This window comes from Pan troglodytes, chromosome 1 (genome assembly GCF_028858775.2).
Source record: "Pan troglodytes isolate AG18354 chromosome 1, NHGRI_mPanTro3-v2.0_pri, whole genome shotgun sequence".
Taxonomy (NCBI): Eukaryota; Metazoa; Chordata; class Mammalia; order Primates; family Hominidae; genus Pan; species Pan troglodytes.
The window spans coordinates 81,136,455-81,160,163 of NC_072398.2; the positions used below are offsets into that span (position 1 = coordinate 81,136,455).

The 23,709-nt window shown below is 36.7% G+C and overlaps 1 protein-coding gene across 26 annotated transcripts in view; it reads right to left on the minus strand.

The window, feature by feature from the left end:
• The window catches only part of DCAF6 (DDB1 and CUL4 associated factor 6), a 138,349-nt gene that overhangs the window by 101,149 nt on the left and 13,491 nt on the right, over window positions 1-23,709 (minus strand). For 23 of the 26 annotated variants that reach the window (XR_010157391.1, XR_010157383.1, XM_063811648.1 and 20 more), the window contains exons 2-3: window positions 21,431-21,492; window positions 6,568-6,660 (exon numbers count right to left, since the gene is read on the minus strand). Coding sequence is in view for 9 of the 26 variants with exons in the window: in XM_001174797.7 (XP_001174797.2) it covers window positions 6,568-6,660; window positions 21,431-21,492 (155 nt within the window). In the remaining 17 variants the exon portion in view is untranslated. Of the gene's footprint in view, window positions 1-4,762; window positions 4,929-6,567; window positions 6,661-21,430; window positions 21,493-23,709 lie in introns of those variants that run through there. The other 3 variants (XM_054673105.2, XM_063811628.1, XM_054673097.2) reach the window with 2 other exon arrangements.

Here is a 23,709-nt window from a genome sequence, read left to right on the forward strand (position 1 = left end):
CATCATGTATCACAGTATCACCTGAGGAGAATTCTCACCAAAAATGTTTAATCTGAATCTACTCATGAAGAAACAATCAGACAAATCCAAATGGAGCAACATTCTGTAAAATAACTAGCCTGACATGTCAATGTCATGAAACATAGAGAGTAATTAACGTAAAGCCTTTAAACAAGATAAATATCATGTTCTTTAACCCTGTCAGAGATTTAGGGTGGTTTACCAAGTAGCTAACTACACACTACATACAGCCATGAGTTACTTCGTTTGTTAGGCCATTGGCTTTGGCTGTGCATTAGTAACATTCAGCAGACATTACTCTTAAAAATTTATGATTTACCTCCACTTAAGAGGTTTATTTATAATTTCAGTAACAAAAGCAGGAGCCTCACTGTTTCATCAGTCACCCATAAATTGAAAAGCATTCCTTTATTAAATAAACTAATTAAAATTTAGTGAGTAAAAAATTGGGAGCCCGTTCCTTTGAACAAATCTCTAGATTTCAGATGCCCCTCTCAAAATACACTCCCCTCTTCCAGTGTTCTCCATCTCAATGGCATCAGTATCCACCCATACAGTTGATCAAGTCAAAAACTAAGGAACCTTTTTTCATTTTTCTTTCCCTCATCTGCTGTATCAAATCCACCAGCAAAGCCATGCCAAAATACATCCCAAATTACTTTTCACCAACTCCAATGTCATTATCTGTGCCTGAGTCATCATTCCCTCTTACCTGGATTATTTCAATGGCCTCCTATCTCCTACTTCCAATCTAGTTCAAACTCTACCCTCCAAAAGCAGCCAGAGCTATCTTTTAAAAATATAAATCATATCAGTACATGTTTAAAACCCTACAGTGACTGTCTACAAAAATCACACTAAAATGTAAACTCCTTAATAAGCTTATCTGATTCCTATCATTTGAACTTCATTTTGTACCACTCTCTAATTTATTAATGAATAATTGTTGAAAGAATTATTATTCGTGTTATGTATGTATAGTTGGTAATTTCAATGAAGGTTAGAATTTGTTCTTTAATTGTTGAAACCAAATCTATACAGCCAATATGGGTATGTATGATACTGCAGATAAACAGCAATAAGGCTGATAAAAAATATTTATGTGTACTTGGGAAGTTATAATTTTTGATAGCTGGGCCAGGCATGGCGGCTCAGGCCTTGTAATCTCAGCACTTTGGGAGGCCAAGGCAGCCGGATCACCTGAAGTCAGGAGTTCGAGACCAGCCTGCCCAACATGGCGAAACCCCATCTCCACTAAAAATACAAAAATTAGCCGGGCATGGTGGCGCATCCCTGTAGTCCCAGCTACTCGGGAGGCTAAGGCACGAGAATCACTTGAACCCGGGAGGTGGAGGTTGCAGTGAGCTGAGAATACGCCACTGCACTTCAGCCTGGGCGACAGAGCAAGACTCTGTCTCAAAAAAAAAAAATTATAATAACAATAATAACATTTTATTGATGGATTTATCTTCTTAGTTGTGCTTTCCTTGGATCAATACATTATGAGTTATTCTGAAAACACCCTAAGGATAATGCCCTAGAGAGGTATAATTGCCAGAGTAACTTAATCTGAGATGAAAATAACATATTGATAATTGCAATGATTACTATACGTTAAGGTGGTCTAGTTGTAACATCTGTCATTCTGCTGATTACCAGTTTATTTTGACTAAATAGCTGGCCAAAGTTGGCATCTCTTTCCTTCTTAATCATGTCACGTACAACACTCCCAAAACTTGAAGCTCAGTCCAAAAGTATCCAAATAGTAGAGGATGGTTTTTTAATCCCTTGGTAAAAACAACCCCCTTTCAAACCTGACCCATAACCCTGTCTGAGGTATTGAATATACAGATTTATACACTCGTTTTACTAAGACTTAGTGGGCTCCAACTATATGAGAGGTAAATAAATAATGTTAAGTGTTGAGGATGCAAAAAGAAAAAAGAAATTGTCATTATCTCAAAGAAGTTGCCATCTAAGCACAACATGCAAACAAATATAATACAATATAATAATAGAGTTATCCACAAGACAGGAACACAGATGAAGGAGTGGCTACATGTGTCCAGGAAATGTTAGAGAAATATCACAAAAAAGAGCTGAGATTTGAAGAATGAATTTTAAATTTACCAAGTAGATGGGAGATACCTGAGAAAGCAGGTGATCTCAGAAAGAAAGAAGAGTATAAGCAAAAGCACATAGTAATGAAAACTTTTAAAGCTCTGAGGACTGTAAGTAGCTGGCTGAGGCCAAATCAAGAAAAATCATGTATACAGTATATATTTGGAATTTATTTTACAAAAGATATTGCAAGACCATCTCTGGGCTTCCTTCTCTTTCACCTATGCCATAATAGGGTACCCTAATGGGACTCCCCAGTATATGATGGGGAGTCTCTATGCCATATGTAATTAAAATATAATTGCATTAATAAGGAATATCTCCAGTCTCTTAAATCTATTTTTTAAAAAAACTAAGTGTTTCAAAACTCTTATTTTCAATAAATTAATGTTCCCACAAAATCATAGGATCTAAAAATAATCAAACTATAAAAACAGGTAGTATTTGACTCATGGTCAAAAAGCTTTTTTTCCTATATAATGAATCATTGGTGTTTTAAAATTTTAAAAAGCCCTATAAAGGCTTATGATAATATTTTTTTTTTTAAGATATCAGCTCTTGGAGTGTAGTGGTGGAATGCCTGGGCTCAAGTGATCCTCCTGCCTCTCCCTCCCGAGTAACTGGGACTACAGGTATGTGCCACCACATCCAGCTAACTTTTTAATTTTTTGTAGAGACAGAGTCTCACTACATTTCCCAGGCTGGTCTTTAACTCCTGGCCTCAAGCGATCTTCCCACCTCGGGCCTCCCAAAGTGCTGGGATTATAAGCGTGAGCCACACACTTGGCCTATGATTATAATCTTTAAAAAGAAAATCTGACTAATCATTTCTCAAGCTGGAAATGAGTATCATTTTTTCAATTATACATATTCTATTGGAAATCATACATCAAAGGGATCATCATTTCTTTAAAAATAAGCAAATAAAACAGAAACAGGTCTTTTAACAATCATTCCTTTGGTACCCAAGTGATTATTTTGTATAATGTAAGAGTTAAAATTCTGAATAGTGATCGTCAAAAAGCTTTCTACATATACATTATTTCAGGAAATCTTCTCTATTATAAGAAAAGGGGGCTAGGCGCAATGGTTCACGCCTGTAATCCCCAGCACTTTGGGAGGTGGAGACAGGTGGATCATTTGAGCTCAGGAGTTCGAGACCAGCCTGGCCAACATGGTGAAACCCCAACTCTATAAAAAATACAAAAACTAGCTGGGCGTGGTGGCACACACTTGTAGCCTCAGCTATTCGGAAGGCTGAGGCAGGAGAAACTCTTGAATCTGGGAGGCAGAGTTTGCAGTGGGCTGAGATCGTGCCACCGCACTCCAGCCTGGGCAACAGAGCAAGACTCTATCTCAAAAAAGAATAATAAAAAATAAAATGAAAAGTGTTACCTTTGTAATTACTGACCTAAGAGAAGTAGGATTTGAAAACATCAAGCTTTTTTTGCTAAGCCAGGACAATTAAGTAAAACTTAATGAAATAAAACTATGACCCATTAAAGACAGCCTCAATATGAACTTCTTTTTCAGCTGATAGATGATACACACTTATTTAAATATCTTATTGTTTAAGTGTGGAAAAACAAGAAATAAACAATTTATTCTGTAAAACTAAAAATTTTAAATTAAACTTTGGACTGCCAATACCATGTTTTCAGATATAAAAATAGCTGTATACTTCCTCTATATATGAACTCAGAAGCTAAAAGCCAATGAAAATCAGAACATAATCCTAACCTAATTAGAACTCATATGTTATCCCAGCTTATCGAATTGTATATCATGAAGCATTTCACTAGAACCTAGCCACTGTGTGTAAACTGATAAAAATCCAGTTTCTTAAACTACTTGGCTGAAGATTAGATTCTATGAGCCTAAAAGAGTAAGTCATAACCTGTAAGATCCAGCTTCAAACAGCCAGCCAGGCCCATTCAAACATCACTATATAACCTAAATTAATAGACAAAAATGTTTTAAAACATTTTTAGAAACAAATATAAAATATTAATATTAGAAAGGACTTTAGACATAATGACTTTCTTAATATATGAAGAAAAAGGCTAAGGAAAGTTTAAATAACTTGGTCAGAATGGTAAAAAAAAACCAACATATAAATCTATATTTGCCATTATAGTAATCATAATATAATTTTAAAATTTTCATGGAACTCTTCATCAAAGACCTAAATATTAATGAAGTAAATTTCACATTGCAATAATACCAAGAAGCAGATAAAGGTTAAGACTACTGTGCCACTTATCAAATTATTTCCTCTCAGTTCCAAATTTACCCTTCACTTTTATAGATTATGCAATGGAACTGAGTCCTTCAAATATTTTTCCTTTGCCAGTTGGCATGATGTTAAGCTTTGTCAGTAAAAAGCACTGAAAGAATGATGCAGGAAAACGGAGTTTGCTTCCTATCTCTAATGGGAGCTCCTGCAACCATGCACAGGTTTTCCAGTGCCAGGGTCTTCCAGTACGGGCAGTTTCCCCAACACCATAGCACCAGAGTCCTGTAGTTTCACCAGGGCCCACCTACTAAATGAACAGTTCAACACCCGACAGCTTCTCCTGCCTCATTTCCCCATGTCCCTAGACATTTTGTAGCATACTACCTCTGATGAGAAACCTCTCCTTAAAAAGTATTTCTCAGTGCTCTAGAAAGAGGTGTTCCAGCAAGTTCCAGAGGGGAATTCGCAACAAGTTACACTAGCATGACATCACAGAGACTTCCCTGCCATCCAGTGAGCCATGACACCCTCTTCAATAAGGTCTAAATCTCAGCACTCAGCAGGGGGAGGGTCTCTTCTTTTCGGTGGTTTATCTCAGTCCCAGGGTTAGTGGCGGTTCATAGTATCTGTTATTTCTGTATTTTATAGAGACCTCTTTACTTTTTAGCAGCCAAGCCTTTACTACTCCAATCTCCTGATACAGGTAGTAATTCTTTTTATTACACTTTCCCTATTGAAATTACTGTGTGGTTTCTTTGACTAGAACCCGACTGATACAATCACCAATACACGGTTGCTACTACCGTAAAAAATTAAAAGCTGGAGTACATTTTTGGAATTACTATTAAAATAATAGATGTTAAAAGACTTAAAGATATAAGAAATTTGGGCTGGGCATGGTGGCTCATGCCTGTAATCCCAACACTTTGGGAGGATGAGGTGGGCAGATCACTTGAGGACAGGAGTTCAAGACCAGCCTGGCCAACATGGTGAATCCCTGTCTCTACCAAAAACATAAAAATTAGCCGAGCATGGTGGCACACACCTGTAATCCCAGATCCTTGGGAGGCTGAGGCAGGAGAATCGCTTGAAGCCAGGAGGCAGAGGTTGCAGTAAGCCAAGATCGCACCACTGTACTCCAGCCTTCCAGCCTGGGTGACAGAGTGAGACCTTGCCACAAAAAAAAAAAAAAAAAAAAAAAGATATAGGAAATTTAAGACAATCAGGAGAGAAAAATGTATCATGTGAGTTGGGAGGCAGCTAGGAAATATACATATTCCTATTCTTAACTGGAACTTTAAATGATGTGTTGAATGTTTAAGATCTTACAAATTTTAAAATAACTATTTAGTCATATTTCTAAAACAGAAGGTTTCTCATTTAACTGTTATGTCAAGTGTAAAGAACATCACACACTTTCTTTTTATTACAATCAGTCAGCTGTTTATAGCTTTATCATTCAGTATCTAAATTTCTCTGAAACCATCCTTGTAAAGGAAACATTCTGTAGATAAAATGGAATGCTATTTGAAACAGTAATTAAAGTTACTTGAGAGTTAGAAAATTATTTAATTCTTAGATATCTCTTGCCTTCTAGTGAGGGGGTTTATTAGCTTATGGTAATTTTTTTCCTCATTGAAACCATTTTAATTTTCTCAGTACCTCAACTATTCACACCGCAGTCATCTGGCTGTTTTTGTCTTTAAAAGTTTTAAATGTAAATTTTCTAAAAGACTAAATTTCAAATTTTTAAGAAAATGAAACAATGACCAAAGTTGGCAGCTTTACCCACACTATTCTTAACATTAAAATAACTTTTTAGAATGTTAAGATAATATATTAAGGTTACACATAAAAGTAATTTTCTCATTAACTCATACTTTATTTATAGCACATTTTCCCCCAAAAAATGTTATTGAAATAATGTCACTTGTACCAATTATTAACCATTTAAATAAAGTACATTTAAATTTTCTAGATCCCAAGGCTGAATAAAATCTTCTGTTTCCCTAAGTAATCTAAGAGACCCACATGTACCTAAGAACCTCTAAATTATACAATAAACCTCAGCAAAATAGGGAGGATATTCTAATATAAATGCCCATTCTATGACTGTTTACAGTTTCTTCATTTCTGCCTTCTTGGTTTTTTTTCTCTCATTAAATTACAGATTTTTAAAACTACTTTACCTTTCTGCTGTAAGGATTACTAATTACTAATTTGGTGTCATCTGAGCCAGATAAAATATATTCTCCAGTGTCATTCCAACAGATTGTATTAACCTAAAAAGAAAGCAAAAAAGAAATATAAGCAAATTGGACATAAAAGAAAATATGCCATCTTTCACTCACCTGGCGGTACAAAATTTTTACCACTAATGAGGTTATATGTTAAAAAGTATTTAACATAGGGGTGTCCAATCTCATGGCTTCCCTTGGCCACAGCAGAAGAAGAATAATTGTCTCGGGCCACACATAAAATACACTAACACTAACAATAGCTGATGAGCTAAAAATAAATTGCAAAAAAATCTCATAATGTTTTAAGAAAGTTTATGAATTTCTGTGGGCCACATTCAAAGCTGTCCTGGGCCTCATGCAGCCCACGGGCCGTGTGTTAGACAAGCTTGATTTAATAGTTGATGTATTAAAAAAAACAAGCTTCCAGTTTCCAGTTCCACACGTAAGAAGCTTAGCAGTTGCCACTCCATCCAAACAACAAATAAAAAGTTACCAGACTGTAAAATCAATAACTGATCTTGGATCCTTCAGAGAGGTAAGGACACAGGACAAAATGCTACCCCCTAGATTGGAGAGATGAACAGGTAAACACAAGGAGTCTTGGCTTACCAGAGCACAGACTCATGAGCAGAAACCTCTGTGAGCAACAGAGCTAGGGTAGGAAAACCTGAACTATAATTGACGAATTGTTGGAGGTTCAGAAAGCGTTATGTCTGAATGTTAAAAACTCCAGGGAAGGCCGGGTACGGTGGCTCACGTCTATAATCCCAGCACTTTGGGAGGCCAAGGCGGGTGGATCACCTGATGTCAGAGGTTCGAGACCAGCCTGACCAATATGGCGAAACCCCGTCTCTACTAAAAATACAAAAATTAGCCGGGCATGGTGGCATGCGCCTGTAATCTCAGCTACTCGGGAGGCTGAGACAGGAGAACTGCTTGAACCCAAGACGTGGAAGTTTCAGTGAGCCAAGATCGTGTCACTGCACCCCAGCCTACGCGACAGAGCAAGACTCTGTCTCAAAAAAGAAAAAAACTCCAGGGAACCCAGTCATGCGGTGGGGGATACGGTGCAGAGGGTGTTTTTGTGATTTGATTTTAACTTCAGAGCTCAACCAGATTTTCACAATAAATTTCAGATTAAAATCGCCTTGTACATCCAGCAGAGGGAGGGAAAAAGAAACCATTTTGGGTATCCCAGAGTACTCTAACTTTCTTAACAAGATCTGCCCTTAAGAAAAGCTATTTCACCACAGCCTACCCACTGAGGTTTTATTAGAGCCTAACTGACCTAGGCAAACAGAAATACCCAATTTCAGCCTTCCACATTGGGGAAGGAAAATACATAACTCCAGCCTAATCTACTAACCTGTTCCACCTCAGTTGGGAATAGGAGGTGCTGATAATCCCTTGTGAAGCCCACAGTCCAGACATATAGGCTCTTTAAGTGACAGACACCTAATCATAGGCCTGTAGAACACTTCCTCTCCTCCTACACTTTACCAGTAAATTCCTAAGGACCTATTTATACCATTACTTTTAATAAGTACTTCATGTCCAGTTATTAAGAAAAATTACAAGCCATACTAAAAGGCAAAAATACAATTTGAAGGGATAAAGCCAGCATCAGAACCAAACATAGCAGGACTGTTGGAACTGTAAGACCAGGAATCTGAAACAACTATGATTAGCATGCTAAGAGTTCCAATGGATAAAGCAGACAGCATGCAAGAAGAGATGGGCAATGTCAGCAGAGAGACGGAAATCCTAAGAATAAAAAGGAAATGTTAGCAATCAAAAACAATGTAACAGAAAGGAACAATGCCTCTGATGGGCGTATTAGTAGACTAGACACAATTGAGGAAACAATCTCTGACCTTGAGGATATATCAATAAAAACGTACAAAACTGAAAAGCAAAAAGAACAAAGACTGAAAAAAAGCAAAACAAAACATAATGTCCAAGGAATGTGGGACAACTACAAAAGGCATAACTCATGTATAATGTGAATACCAGAGGAGAAGGAGAAAAGAACAGAATATCTGAAATAATAATGACTGATAATTTCCTCCAAATGAATGTGAGAAACCAAACCATAGATCCAGTAAGCTCAGAGAACAATAATCAGGATAAATACCAAAAGAACTACAGCTAGGCAAGCATTTTTCAAACTAAAGAAAATCAAAGATAAGAAAAAATCCTGAAAGAAGCTGGAGGAAAAAACATTATCTATAGAGGAGCAAAGATAAGAATTACATCCAACATCTCCTCAGGAATCATGTAAGCAAGAAGAGTGAAATATTTAAAGCAGTAACAGAAACAAAACAAAGCAAAACCAACCTAGAATACTGTACCCTGCAAAATTATCCTTCAAAACTAAAGGAGAAATAAAGCTTTTCTCAGATAAACGAACATTGAGGGAATTTGTTGCCAGCAGACCTACTTTGCAAGAAATTACGAAAGGAGTTCTTTAAAGAAAAGGAAAATAAACATAGGTCAGAGACATATATCTACATAAAGAAAGAAGGAGCACTGAAGGAGGAATAAGTGAAGATAAAACACAAACTTTCATTTTACTTATTCTTAATGGAGCTAACAAATTATTTTATTGTTCAAAATAACAGCAACAATGTATTTGATCATCTATGCTTATATCTAGCACGTATACAAAAATATGCTTATGAGTGCTTATAAATAAGTGAAATGAATAACAGAAATAGTACAAGGTATAAGATGGAAGATTTAAAATTATTTTGTACTCACACTCCCTGTGAATCATTATAGTGTTATTTGAAATAAAGTGGACTTAGATTTGTTGTACATGTATAGTGAAAACTTTAGGGCAACTACTTAAAAACTTTAAAAAATAGGTGTAACTAATAAATACTAAGGAAGGAGAGAAAAAAAACTGTATGAAATGCTCAATTAAAACCACAAAAGGTCCAGGCATGGTGACTCACATCTGTAATCCCAGCACTCTGGGAGGCCAAGGTGGGTGGATCACTTGAGGTCAGGAATTAGAGACCAGCCTGGCCAACACGGTGAAACCCCATCTCTACTAAAACACAAAAATTAGCTGGGTGTGGTGGCAGGCACCTGTAATCCCAGCTACTCGGGAGGCTGAGGCAGGAGAATCACTTGAACCTGGGAGGCGGAGGTAGCAGTGAGCTGAGATTGAACCACTCTACTCCAGCCTGGGTGGCAGAGTGAGACTCCATCTCAAAAGGAGAAAAAAAAAAAAAAAAAAACAGAAACAAAAAAAACACAAAAGGCAGAAGAATGGAAAACAAAAATAGGAACAAGGAACAAAGACAAAAAGCAGAAAACAGTTAACAAATATAGGAAATATTAATCCAACTATACCAGTAATCCCTTTGAATGTCAATAGTCTAAATTAAAAATTATTATTTTGGTTTTTTTTTTGAGACAGAGTTTCGCACTTTTGCCCAGGCTGGAGTGAAGCAGCATGATCTCAGCTCACTACAACCTCCGCCTCCTGAGTTCAAGCGATTCTCCCGCCTCAGCCTCCCGAGTAGCTGGGATTACAGGCGCCTGCCCGCCACTATGCTTGGCTAATTTTTGTATTTTTAGTAGAGCCAGGGTTTCACCATGTTGCCCAGGCTGGTCTCGAACTCCAGACCTCAGGTGATCCACCCGCCTTGGCCTCCCAAAGTGCTAGGATTACAGATGTGAGCCACCACGCCTGGCAACATTTTTGTTTATTTGTTTTTTGAGATGGAGTCTCGCTTCATCGCCAGGCTGGCGTGCAGTGGTGCTATCTCAGCTTACTGCAACCCTCTGCCTCCTGGGTTCAAGCAATTCTCCTGCCTCAGCCTCCCAAGTAGCTGGGATTACAGGCATGTGCCACCATGCGTGGCTAATTTTTGTATTTTTAGTAGAGACAGAGTTTTGCCATGTTGGCCAGGCTGGTCTTGAACTCCTGACCTCAGGTGATCGCCCACCTCGACCTCCCAAAGTGCTGGGATTACAGGGGTGAGCCACCGCACCCAGCCTAAAAATTAAGACAGAGATTCTCGGAGTGGATCAAAAAACAAGATCCAAATATATGTTGTTTACAAGAAATCCATTTTAAATATAAAGATCCATATGGATTAAAAGTAAATGGATTGAGAAAAATATATCATACTAATACAAATCAAAAGAAAACAGGAGTAGTTACATTAATTTCAGACAGACCAGAGTTCAAAGCAAGAAAAATTATCAGGGAAAAAGAAAGGTATTTCATAACGATAAAGAGGTCAGTTTCCCCAAGACAACATAGTTTCCCAATCCCTAACATGTATGTGCTTAACAACAGAGCATCGAAATATGTGAGATAAAAACTGACAGAACTGTAAAGAGAAACAGATGAATCTAGTATGATACCTGGAGACTTCAATTCCCTCTATCAGAAACAGACAGACCTAGCAGGCAGAAAATCAGTAAGGACACAGTTAAACTCAAAACCATCAATTACCTGAAAATAACGGACATTTATAGACTACTTCATTCAACAACAGCAGAATATACAGTCCTCTAAAGCTCACATGAAACATTTACCAAGACAGACCACACTTGAGGCCTTAAAATACACTTTATCAAATTTAAAAGAATAAAAATCAAACAGTGTCTACTCTTAGACCACAATGGAATTAAACTAAAATCAGTAACAGAAAGATAACTGGAAAATCCCAAAATACACACAAGTTCAAAATAAAACATCGGTCAAAGAAGAAATCTCAAGAGAAATTTTAAAAGCTTTTGAATTCAATCAAATCAAAACAAGGCTAATTAAAATCTGTGAGGTGCAACAAAGTAGTTCTCAGAGGAAATTTTACAGCATTTCTGAAATCCAAAATGCTTTGAGCATCATGTGGCACTCAAAAAGTTTCAAATTTTGGAGCATTTCAATTTTCAGATTTTCAAATTAAAGACACTCAACCTGTATGTAGAATATCAAAAACAAGACAAGGATGTCCTCTCTCACCACTTCGTTTCAACACCATACTTTAAGTCCTAGCTAATGCAGTAAGACAAGAAAAGGAAGGAAAAGCAAAGGAAAAGTATGAAGATTGGAAAAGAAATAAAACGGTCTTTGTAGATAACAAGATCATCTATATGGAAAATAAAATTTTAAAAACCCTCCTGGAGGCCAGGCACAGTGGCTCAGGCCTGTAATTCCAGCATTTTGGGAGGCAAAGGAGGGCGGATCACGAGGTTAGGAGATCAAGACAACCTGGCTAACACGATGAAACCCTATCTGTACTAAAAATACAAAAAATTAGCCGGGTGTGGTGGTGGGCACCTGTAGTCCCAGCTACTCGGAAGGCTGAGGCAGAAGAATGGCGTGAACCCGGGAGGCGGAGCTTGCACTGAGCCGAGATCGCACCACTGCACTCCAGCCTGGGCGACAGAGCGAGTCTGTTTCAAAACAAACAAAACAAAACAAAATAAAACCCTCCTGGAACTAATAAGTGATTGTAGCAAAGTAATAGGATACAAGGTTAATATTAAAAAGTCAATTATTTTCCTAAATACCAGAAATGAACAAGTGGAATTTGAATTTTAAAACACAATACCATTACATTAGCACTCCAAAACATGAAACACTTAGGTATAAACTGAATAAAATATGTATAAGATTTCTATGAGGAAAATTATGAAACTCTGGTAAAAGAAATCAAAGAATTAAATAAATGAAGAGCTATTCCATATTAATAAATAGAAAGATTCAGTATTTTCAAGATGTCAATTCTTCCCAACTTGTTCTATAGATTCAATGCAATTCCTATCAAAATCTCAGCAAATTATTTTGTGGGTATTGACAAACTGATTCTAAAGTTTATAAGAGATGCCAAAGACTCGGGCTAGCCAACACATATTAAGGGAGAAGAACAAAGTTGTTCTTCTCAAGCTCACATGGAACATTTACCAAGACAGACCATATTTGAGCCCTTAAAATACACTTTAACAAATTTAAAAGAATAAAAATCATACAGTGTCTACTCTTAGACCACAATGGAATTAAACTAAAATCAGTAACAGAAAGATAAGTGGAAAATCCCAAGAGAGCTGACACTACCCAACTTCAAGACTTACTATAAGGTGCCTGTAATCCCACCACTTTGGGAGGCCAAGGCAGGCACATCACGAGGTCAGGAGTTCGAGATCAGCCTGGCTGGTGGTTCGAGACCACCCCAACTCTACTAAAGATACAAAAAAAATAAGCTGGGAATGGTGGCGCGTGCCTGTAATCCCAGCTATTCTGGAGGCTGAGGCAGGAGAATCACTTGAACCCAGGAGGCGGAGGCTGCCGTGAGCTGAGATCGCACCATTGCACTCCAGCCTGGGCAAGAGGCCGAGACTCCATCTCAAAAATAAATAAATAAATAAATAATAATAAAAATTTTACTGTAAGGCTACACCAAATAAGACAGTGTGGTATTGGCAAAAGAGCAGACAAACAGATAACTAAACAGAATTCAGAGCCCAGAAACAGACCCACATAAACACGATCATCGGACCTTTGACAAAGGAGTAAAGTCAATACAATGCAGATAGTCTTTTCAACAAATGGTGCTGCTACAACTGGATATTCACATGCAAAAAAAATAAAAATAAAAATAAAATCTAGACACATAACTTATACCCTTCACAAAAATTAATTCAAAATAGATCACAGACCTAAATATAAACACAAAACTATAAACCTCTGAGAAGATAACATAGGAAAAAAACTCAGATGACCTTGGGTATGGTGATAATTTATTAAGTACAATACCAAGGCAAGATCCATAAAAGAAATCACTGATAAGACTGACTTCATTAAAATTAAAAACTTCCACCCTGCAAAAGACAATGTCAAGAAAACGAGAAGACAAGACAGGGAAAATACTTTCAAAAGACACATCTGATAAAGTAGTGTTATCTAAAATACATAAAGAACTCTTAAAACACTACAATAAGAAACAATCTAAGAAATGAGCCAAAGGCCATAACAGGCACCTCAGCAAAGATACACAGATTGCAAACGAGCATATGAAAAGATAATCCACATCCTATGTTATCAGGGAAATGTACTACATATCTATTGGAATGGCCAAAATAGAGAACACTGACAACATCAAATACTGGCAAGGATGTGGAGCATCAGGAACTTATTATATTCATTGCTGGTGGGAATGCAAAATTGTACAGTCACTTTGAAGGACAAATGGTGATTTCTTATAAAAACTAAACATACACAATACAGCATGCTCCTTGGTATTTATCCAAAGGAGCTGAAAACGTATGTCCACACATACACCTGCACACGAACGTAAACGTATGTGCACACCAACACCTGCCCACAAACGTTTATGGCAACTTTACTCATAACTGCCAATTTTTGGAAGCACCCAAGATGTCCTTCAGCAAGTGAATGGACAAACTGTGGTACATCTACAGAATGAAGTATTATTCAGCTCTAAAAAGAAATGGGCTAGAAGCTATGAAAAGATAGAGGAAACCTAAATGTATATTGCTAAGTGAAAGAAAACTAATCTGAAAAGGCTACATACTATGTGATTCCAATTATATGACATTGTGGAAAAGGCTTAACTATGGAGACTATAAAAAGATCAGTGGTCATCAGGAGTTCGGAAGGTGGGTGATAAATAGGCAGAGCACAGAAGATTTTTAAGGCAGTGAAACAACTCCACATGATACTATAATGGTGGATATATATCATTGTACATTTGTCCAAACTCATAAGATGCCTGAAACCAAGAGTGAGCCCTATTGTAAACTATGGACTTTGGGTGGATTATGATGTATTAATGTAGGCTCATGAAATATAGCAAATGTACCACTCAGGTGGAAGATGTTGATAATGGAAAATGCTATGCAAGTATGTGGGCAGGCGATATATGAGAAATTCCCATACCTTCCTCTCAATTTTGCTATGAACCTAAAACTGCTCTAAAAAATTCAAAATAAAGCGTTAAATATTGACTGTCATTTAGTAAACACAATGTTCTGATATTTTACAATGAAATCTCTGAGCCATTAAGTTTCACTGTGTAAATTTACTTATTTGAATTTATTTAGTGTTCACAGGCATAAAACCAAGTCACCTAAAATAAAACTAGAAAAACTTATTACAAAACTACAGTAATCAAGACTGTGTGGTACTGGCAAAAACAAAGACATACAGATCCATGTAATGCAATTAAGAGTTCAGAAATAAACTCTTCTATTTATGGTCAAGTGATTTTTTTGACAAGAGATCCAAGACCATTCAATGAAAGAAAAGTCTTTTCACCAAATGGTGCTGAGACAACTAGATAATCGCCACCAAAAAAAAAACAAAAGAACAAAAAAAAAACACCTTGGACCCCTACTTTATACCATATAAAAATTAACTGAAAATAGATCAAATATCTAAACAGAAGAGCTAAAACTATACAACTCTTAGGAGAAAACAGGTATAAATCTTCACGACCAGTGATTAAGCAAGTTTCTTAAATACAGCACCAACAGCCCAAGCAAACAGCAAAAAGAAATTAGACTTCACCAAAATTAAAAACTTTTGTACATTAAAGGACACTATGAAGAAGGCGAAAAGACAACTCATAGAATGAAGGGAAATATTTGCAAATCATATATCTGATAAGAGTCCCATGATAAGAGTCCCAGAATATACAAACACAACTCAACAACAAAAAGACAAACAATCCAATTAAAAATAGGTAAATGATTTAAATAGACATTTCTCCAAAGAAGGTATGTAAATGACTCATACCTTCATATGCACATAGAAAGATGCTCAACATCATTAGTCATCAGAGAAATAAAAACCAAAATCACAACAAATTACCACTTCACATCCACTAGGATGATTAAAATAATTTTTTAAAGAAACAGAAAATAAGAGTTGGCAAGGATGTCAAGAAACTGGAACCCTGTATATTGCTGTCAGAAATGTAAAATGGTACAGCTCTTTGGAAAACAGTTTTGATACCTCCTCAAAAAGTGAGATATCAGTTTACCATATGACCTAGCAATTCTGCAACTAGGTATACAGCCAAGATAATTGAAAACTTACAACACACAAAAATTTGTATACAAATGTTCACAGCAGCATTATTCATAATTGCCAAAAAATGGAAACAACCCAAATATCCAACAACTGATGAACAGATTAAATGTGGTATATCTGTACAATGAAATATTTATTCAATCATAAAAAGGAATGAAATACTGACACATACTACAACATGGATTAACCTTGAAAACATTACACTAAGTGAAAGAACCCTTACATTAACAGCCAATATTGTATGGTTCCATTTATATGAAATGTCAGAATACGCACATTGGTAGAGACAGAAAGTATTAGTGATTGCTAACTGCTAAATAGAGGGGAAATGGTGACTGATAATTGGTACTCTTTTTCAGATGATTAAAATTAGAGGAATTAAATAGTGGTGATGGCTCCACAACTTTACAAATACACTAAAAACCACCGAATTGAACACTTAAGATGGGTCAATTTTATAGTATGTGAGCACATCTAAATTAAAAAAAAATAAATGTCCACTTTTAGTCAACATGTCAGCACATGGACCAGATTTATCATCATGCTTGTAACAACTAAAAAACAGCAAAATATACATTTTTTAAGTGTACAAGAAACATTTACCAATAGAGATGACATTCTGGGCCACAAAACAAATCTTAATATATTTAAATAGAAGACTACAAGTCATTGAAAGTATGTTCTCTGACCAAAATGGAATTAAATCAGAAATCATTAACATAAAGATACGTTGGAAAACTAAGAAATAACAGATGGCCATAGAAATAACAGATGGTCAAAGAAGAAATTACAAAATAAATTAAAAAGTATTTTGAACTCAATGAAAATAAAAATGCAACATATCTCAATTTATGGATTACAGCTAAAACAATATTTAGAAGAAAATTTACAGCACCAAAAAAACCTCTATTTTAGAAAAGACAACGGTCTCATATCAATGACCTCAGCTTCCACTCAAAAAATTACAAAACAAAGAGCAAATTAAACCCAAAGTCTGCAGAAGACTCAAATAATAAATATATTAGCAGAAATCAATGAAATAGAAAACAGAAAAACAACGGAGACAATTAATGAGACCAGAGGTTGGTTCTTGGAGAAGACAAAATTAACAAGTCTCTAGCCAAACTAATCAGGAAAAAACATGGAGAAAATACTACCAATATCAGTAATGAGAAACACAGTAACATACACTACAGATTCTACAGATACTTAAAAACATAAGGGAATATTATGAACAATTTTATGTCAATAAATTCAACAATTTACATAAAATAAATTCAGTGAAGCACACATATTAAACAAGGTTCACTCAAGACACAGATACCCTGAATAGTTTATTTTTACTAAATAAATGGAATTATAGTTAGACATTTCCCAGAAAAAAAAAAGACACTTGGCAAAATCCAGCAATGATTCATGATAGCTCTTAGCAAGTTAGTAATAGAGGAGAACATCCTCAACCTGACAACAAGCATCCATGAAAAAACTGATGACATCATACTAAATAGAAAGAGACAATGTTCTTAGCTAAGCACAGCGGCTCATACCTGTAATCCCAGCACTTTGCTTTGGGAGGTTGAGGTGGGAGGTATCACTTGAGCCAAGGAGTTCAAGACCAGACGGGCAACATAATGAGACCCCACCTCTACAAAAAACAAACACATTTGCTGGGATGGGTGGCATGCACCTATGGTCCCAGCTAACTCTGGAGGCTGAGGTGGGAAGATAGCTTGAGCCCAGGAGGTCGAGGCTATAGTGAGCTATGATTGTGCCACTGCACTCCAATCTGGGAAACAGAGGGAGACCCTGTTTTCCTTCTAAGATCAGAACAAGACAAGGATGTCTGATTCCACTCCTTCTATTCAATCTTATAGTAGAATACTAACCAGTGAAATAAGTCAAGAAAACGAAATAAAAGGAATCCAGACTAGAAAAGAAGTAAAACTAACTTAATTCAGATGACTTGATTATTTACATAGAATATCCTATAAAATCTTAAGGAAAAAAAAGCTACTTGAATGAATATGAGAGTTGAGGAAGTTTCCAGAATACAGATGAATACGTAAAAATTAACGGGGCAGGAAATGTAACCACAACATACTACTAGATGCCTGTTAGAATGTCTTAAAAAAAAAAAAAAAAAAACTGACCACACCAAATGCTGGTGAGGACATGGACCCACTGGAATTTCTACATACTAACAGTGGGAATGTTAAACGGTACAACGATACTGGAAAACAACTGGTTTCTTAACAAGTTAAGCAGGTACCTACCATATGACCCATTCATTCCACTCAAAGGTATTTATCAAAAAAGAATAAAAGCATATGTTCATACAAAGACGCAACACGAATATTCATGGCAACTTTATTTGTAATAGTCCTCAACTGGATACAACCCAATGTCCACTGACAGGTGAACAGATATAAACATGATTTATCCATACAATAAATGCTCCTCAGCAATAAAAAGTAATAAATTATTGATACACTCAACAACATGAATCCCAAAATAATTATTCTAAGCAAAATTTAAAGTAAAAAAAGCCAAATGAAAAAAGGATACATAATCAATGATTCCGTTTATTTAAAATTCTAGAAAATGCAAACTGATTTATAGTGACAGAATAGAGATCACTGGTTGACTGGGGTTGAGGGTGATGTGTAAGGAATGAGAGGGCACATGGGCAAACTTTTAGGGGATGATTGATATTTTATCATTTTGAATGTGGTGATGACTGTGTATGTTTACATGTGTTAAACATATCAAATAGTACACTTTAAATATGTACAGCTGATCATATCTCAATAAAGCTCTTAAAAATATAAAAATTTGCCGGGTGCGGTGGCTCACGCCTGTAATCCCAGCACTTTGGGAGGCAGAGGCGGGTGGATCATGAGGTCAGGAGATCGAGACCATCCTGGCTAACACAGTGAAACACCGTCTCTACTAAAAATACCAAAAATTAGCTGGGCGTGGTGGTGGGCGCCTGTAGTCCCAGCTACTCAGGAGGCTGAGGCAGGAGAATGGCGTGAATCCGGGAGGCGGAGCTTGCAGTGAGCCGAGATTGTGCCACTGCACTCCAGCCTGGGCGGCACAGCGAGACTCCATCTCAAAAAAATAAAAAAATAAAAAATAAATAAAAATTTAAGCACAAATCTATGGGGTAATACACAAAAGTAATTAAAGTTATTATATAATAACAAAAAGTGATTAGGCTGGCAACAGTCTTACCAGCTGAAGTGAATACTAGAAAACATTTGTGTAAGACCTTGAAAACTACAGAGTGGGTGGGGTGCGGTGGCTCACACCTGTAATCCCAGCACTTTGGGAGGATCACCTGAGGTCAGGAGTTCGAGGCCAGCCTAGCCAACATGGCGAAACCCCGTCTCTACTAAAAATTCAAAAATTAGCCAGGCACGGTGGTGCAGACTGTAATCTCAGCTTCTCAGGAGGCTGAGGCACAAGAATCAGTTGAACCCAGGAGGTGGAGGTTGCAGTGAGCTGAGATTGTGCCACTCCACTCCAGCCTGGAAGACAGAGTGAGACTCAGTCTCAAAACAAACAAACAAAAAACTACAGAGTGAAAATAATGTCCCACCTAGAATCCTGTATCCACTCAGATCACCAATGAAGTACGAAAGCAGAGAACAAAGGTATGTTTAAACTTGCAAAAAATGTTGGGCCAGGAACAGTGGCTTACACCTGCAATCCCAGCACTTTTGGAGGCCAAGGCAGGCAGATCACCTGAGGCCAGGAGTTCAAGACCAGCCTGGCCAACATGGTGAAACTCAGTCTCTACTAAAAACACAAAAATTAGCCAGGTGTGGTGGTGGGTGCCTGTAATCCCAGCTACTCGGGAGGCTGCAGCAGAGAACTGCTTGAACCCGGGAAACGGAGGTTGCAGTGAGCCAAGATTGCACCACTGCACTCCAGCCTTGGTGACAGAGCAAGACCCCATATCAAAAAATAATAATAATAATTAATCTAACACATAATATACTCTGTCTCATTAATGAATAATTCATAAAGTGCCACATCTGTTTCAGGCATTCCTGTTGATAGTAAATTTAAAAAATAAATTTGTGAAGGTATTTTTTTGGTCCAATATGCCAAGGCAGGGGGGCAAAAGTGTAGACTATGAACAAATAAATTGGTTTGTTAATTATAATGCCAGATAGTAAGCACTATCAATAATAATAATAATATAAGGAGAAAGATACTGACCAGGCGTGGCATGCTGTTTAATTAGGGTGTTCAGGGAATGCTGCTTTGGTAGGCAACATTTGAAAAGAGAGCTAAATAAAATGAGAAGGTAAGCTTTACAGGTAAGTGGGAGAAGAGAATTCTAGGCATAAGGCATAAAATATACAAGGCAGAGGTGTCCTTGGATCATCTTTTGAACAAATAACAATAAAAAGACATTTTAAAACAAAGAAAATATGGACTATATATTAGATAATACCAAAAAAAGTCAATATTATTAAATTACCTAATGGCATTTTGGTTATATAAGAAAATGTCAATCGCTTTTTAGGCTTACATATAAAGGTAAAATAATATATCTTCAGCAAGGTGGATCTTCAGCAAGGTGGATCTTCAGCAAGGTGGATGGGGGAAGAAAATAAAACAGAAAAGAAAATATGGCAAAATCTTGATAATTACTAAGTCTAGGTCACAAGTACATGAAAAGTACATTTGAAATTTTTATAATAAAAATTGAAAAGAGCTCTGTTTTGGATCTGCTAAATTTGGGATGCCTATTAGACATGCAACTGGACATGTTAAGTAGAAAGTTGGATATAAAAACTCTGGGAAGAGGCAGAAGTCATGTTTTCTTTTCTTTTTTTTTTTTTTTAGCCATGGGACTAGATAGGGTCATTTTGAGCTGGAGAGAAAAGAGGGTGGGAGATACCAGGACAGAGTCTTCGTGCAACCAACATGTGAAGGAACATATGTGGAGGAGTCAGCTGAGACAGAGAAGATGTAGCAAGTCAATGGATTGAAATAGGAAGAAAACCAAGAGAGTATGGTGTTAGCAAAAGCCAAGAGAAAAAGTATTTCAAAAAAGAGGATATGGGATGGGCACAGTGGCTCACACCTGTAATCCCAGCACTTTGGGAGGCTAAGGCAGGAGGATCATGAGGTCAGATCGACACCATCCTGGCTAACACAGTGAAACCCTGTCTCTACTAAAAAATACAAAAAAATTAGCCAGGCATGGTGGCGGGCACCTGTAGTCCCAGCTACCCAGGAGGCTGAGGCAGGAGAATGGCGTGAACCCGGGAGGCGGAGCTTGCAGGGAGGCTGAGCTTGCAGTGAGCTGAGATTGCGCCACTGCACTCCAGCCTGGGCAACAGAGTGAGACTCTGTCTCAAAAACAAAAACAAAAACAAACCAAAAAAAGTATGAAAAAAAAAGAGGATATGTTTGAGTGATATGTCTAAAGTTTCTAAGAAGTGAACACTACATTTGGAGACATGAAGTCACAAAAGCAGTTTCAGTACAGTGAATGAGATGGAAGCCTTTCAATAATATTAGAAAACTCATCTGCACTTTAAAAAATCTTGCATACACTCTTCTAGATTCAAAATATAATTTTATATTTTAATGTAAAACTTTATTCTCCCATTTTATTATAGTCACAATCCTTTCTGGGAGGATTGGGACATTTCATCAAACACTTAAACACTTAGTATCAAATCCCTTCAGAGTTGAGAATTAACTATTACTTACACAACCATCATGCACATTAAGGGTTGCTTCAAGTTTTAATCTTTGGATAAATTCTCTTCTTCCTGTTTAAAAAGAAAGAACAGATTAAGTAAATCACACAAATACTGAGAAAAATATAACACAGAAATTAGGAGCCTAGGATCTGGCATGAAAAGTAAATTCATGCTCTAATTTCAGCTCCACCATTTATAAACTGAGTGATACTGGGCAATTTAACCTCCGCCTAAGACTTAGTTTCCTCATTAGAATACCTCTACCTCATGCAGTTTTTTGTTTGTTTGTTTTTTGAGACACAGTCTCACTCTGTTGCCCAGGCTGGAGTGCAGTGGCACGATCTCAGCTCACTGCAACCTCTGCCTCCCAAGTTCAAGCAATTCTCCTTCCTCAGCCTCCCAAGTGGCTGGGATCACAGGCACACAGCACCACGCCCAGCTAACTTTTGTATTTTTAGTAGAGACAGGATTTCATCATGTTGGCCAGGCTGGTCTCAAACTCCTCACCTCAACTGATCCACCCGCATTGGCCTCCCAAAGTGCTAGGATTACAGGTGTGAGCCACCACGCCCGGCCTGTAGTTATTTTAAGGACAGAAAGGGCTTAGCACAGTATCTGGACCACAATAAACACTCGTACATTTCTTCATTTATTCATTCAACAAATATTTATTGGGCACTCACTCTGTGTCAGGTAAAGTATATTTTACGATGGTAAAATAAAACAAAAAGATTTCTACCTGCTTATGAGAGGAGAAAAACAATAATCGGTATAAGTGCTATAAGTTAGTATAGTGCTATGCAGAAAAATAAAGCAGGAAAAAGAGATAAAAGATGACTGGAGGTAGGGAGTAAGGTTTTTAATTTTAAATAGGATGGCAAACAGCAATAGTAAGTACCAACTATTTTTAAACATTTCTCAATTTCAGAAACGTTAAAGTTAACATTACAATGATGAAATCTGGCATTAAAAATCAGCATAAATGTCCATCAATAGCAGAACAGTTTAAATACTGCAAAAACAGAGCAAGTTCCTTCTTTGAAAAAGAGAAATCTGTCCCTTTAAGGAATGAATCATCTTTACCAAACACAGATCAAAAAGCATGTTTATTCAGAAGCTGTAATGAAAGAAGGCTGAATTTACAACAAAGAACAATAATTAAGTAATCAGGCTGAGATCTCTCATAAAATTGTATCTGCCTATACTTTCTGTATACTGTCACAAAGGGCAGATTTCTCTATTGCACTTTCTTGCCATTCCATGTCAAAATCAAGAGCCTCTTGAAGCCAATTTGTTTTACTTCTTTCTCCATGTTATTTAACTGGTAAGATGGCTAGGTAAAGGATGAACATATAAGTTAAAAAAAAATTATGGATAATTATGGGGGCTTTTATTTTGGGGAGGGAGATGCTCTATGGTTTCTAAACTTACTGAAATAAAACAACTTAGAGAAATTCAGTAACATGTTTTCATGAAGTAGGTTGTACTTCAGATAATTAACTTATCAGATTTTCGCTTGTAAAAAGATTCTAACTTCAGTAAAAAAGATAAATTTTTAAAAACTCATTTCCTTTTGGTCAAAGGATTGGTAATCTCATTGAGTTATAGGAGTTAAGAAACAAAGTATTCAAATTAACAATATGACAGCAATTAAAACACATTAAAATATTAAAGTATTGGAAACTTTTTGTCAAAATTTTAAAACCTGCGTTTGAAAACATGGCTCTAGCCACTTCAGTCTGGAGAAAATGGTGGCAGAACCTAAGAATAGAAGATAAAGTAAGCTGTTTTAGCAAGAACTCTTCTACTATATGACATTTGCACATTAGAACATGTATAGAGGCATAACACATTGTGGCTAAATAGATAGCTTTTGAATGACATTTTTATACATGACTTTGGAGATAAAATTTATTGCATCGTCCAGACAACTCATAAAGTGTACTTCTAGAGCAAACTAGCAAAAACATCCACTACCCTTTTAGTAATTAAATGTAATACCAAGAAATAGAAGCTAAAACCCACCATAAAATAAGAACAGTACCTTAATAGAACTGAGCCTCCTCAAATTAAAATAAAAATAAACTCACATCTGAATGCTATTAAAAGCTGTGAAGGGTCTGGCCTATTTGCAAGGTAACCAATTGGACTGCTACCTTTCTTGAATGCTAGCAAAAGACACCAAACTCCTAAGTCAGAGGCAAAAAAATTTACTACTCATGTATGGCAAGCAGTATGAGCTTCAGGTTTACATTGGTTCTTCCTGTAATCCAAGTCTCATAGGGA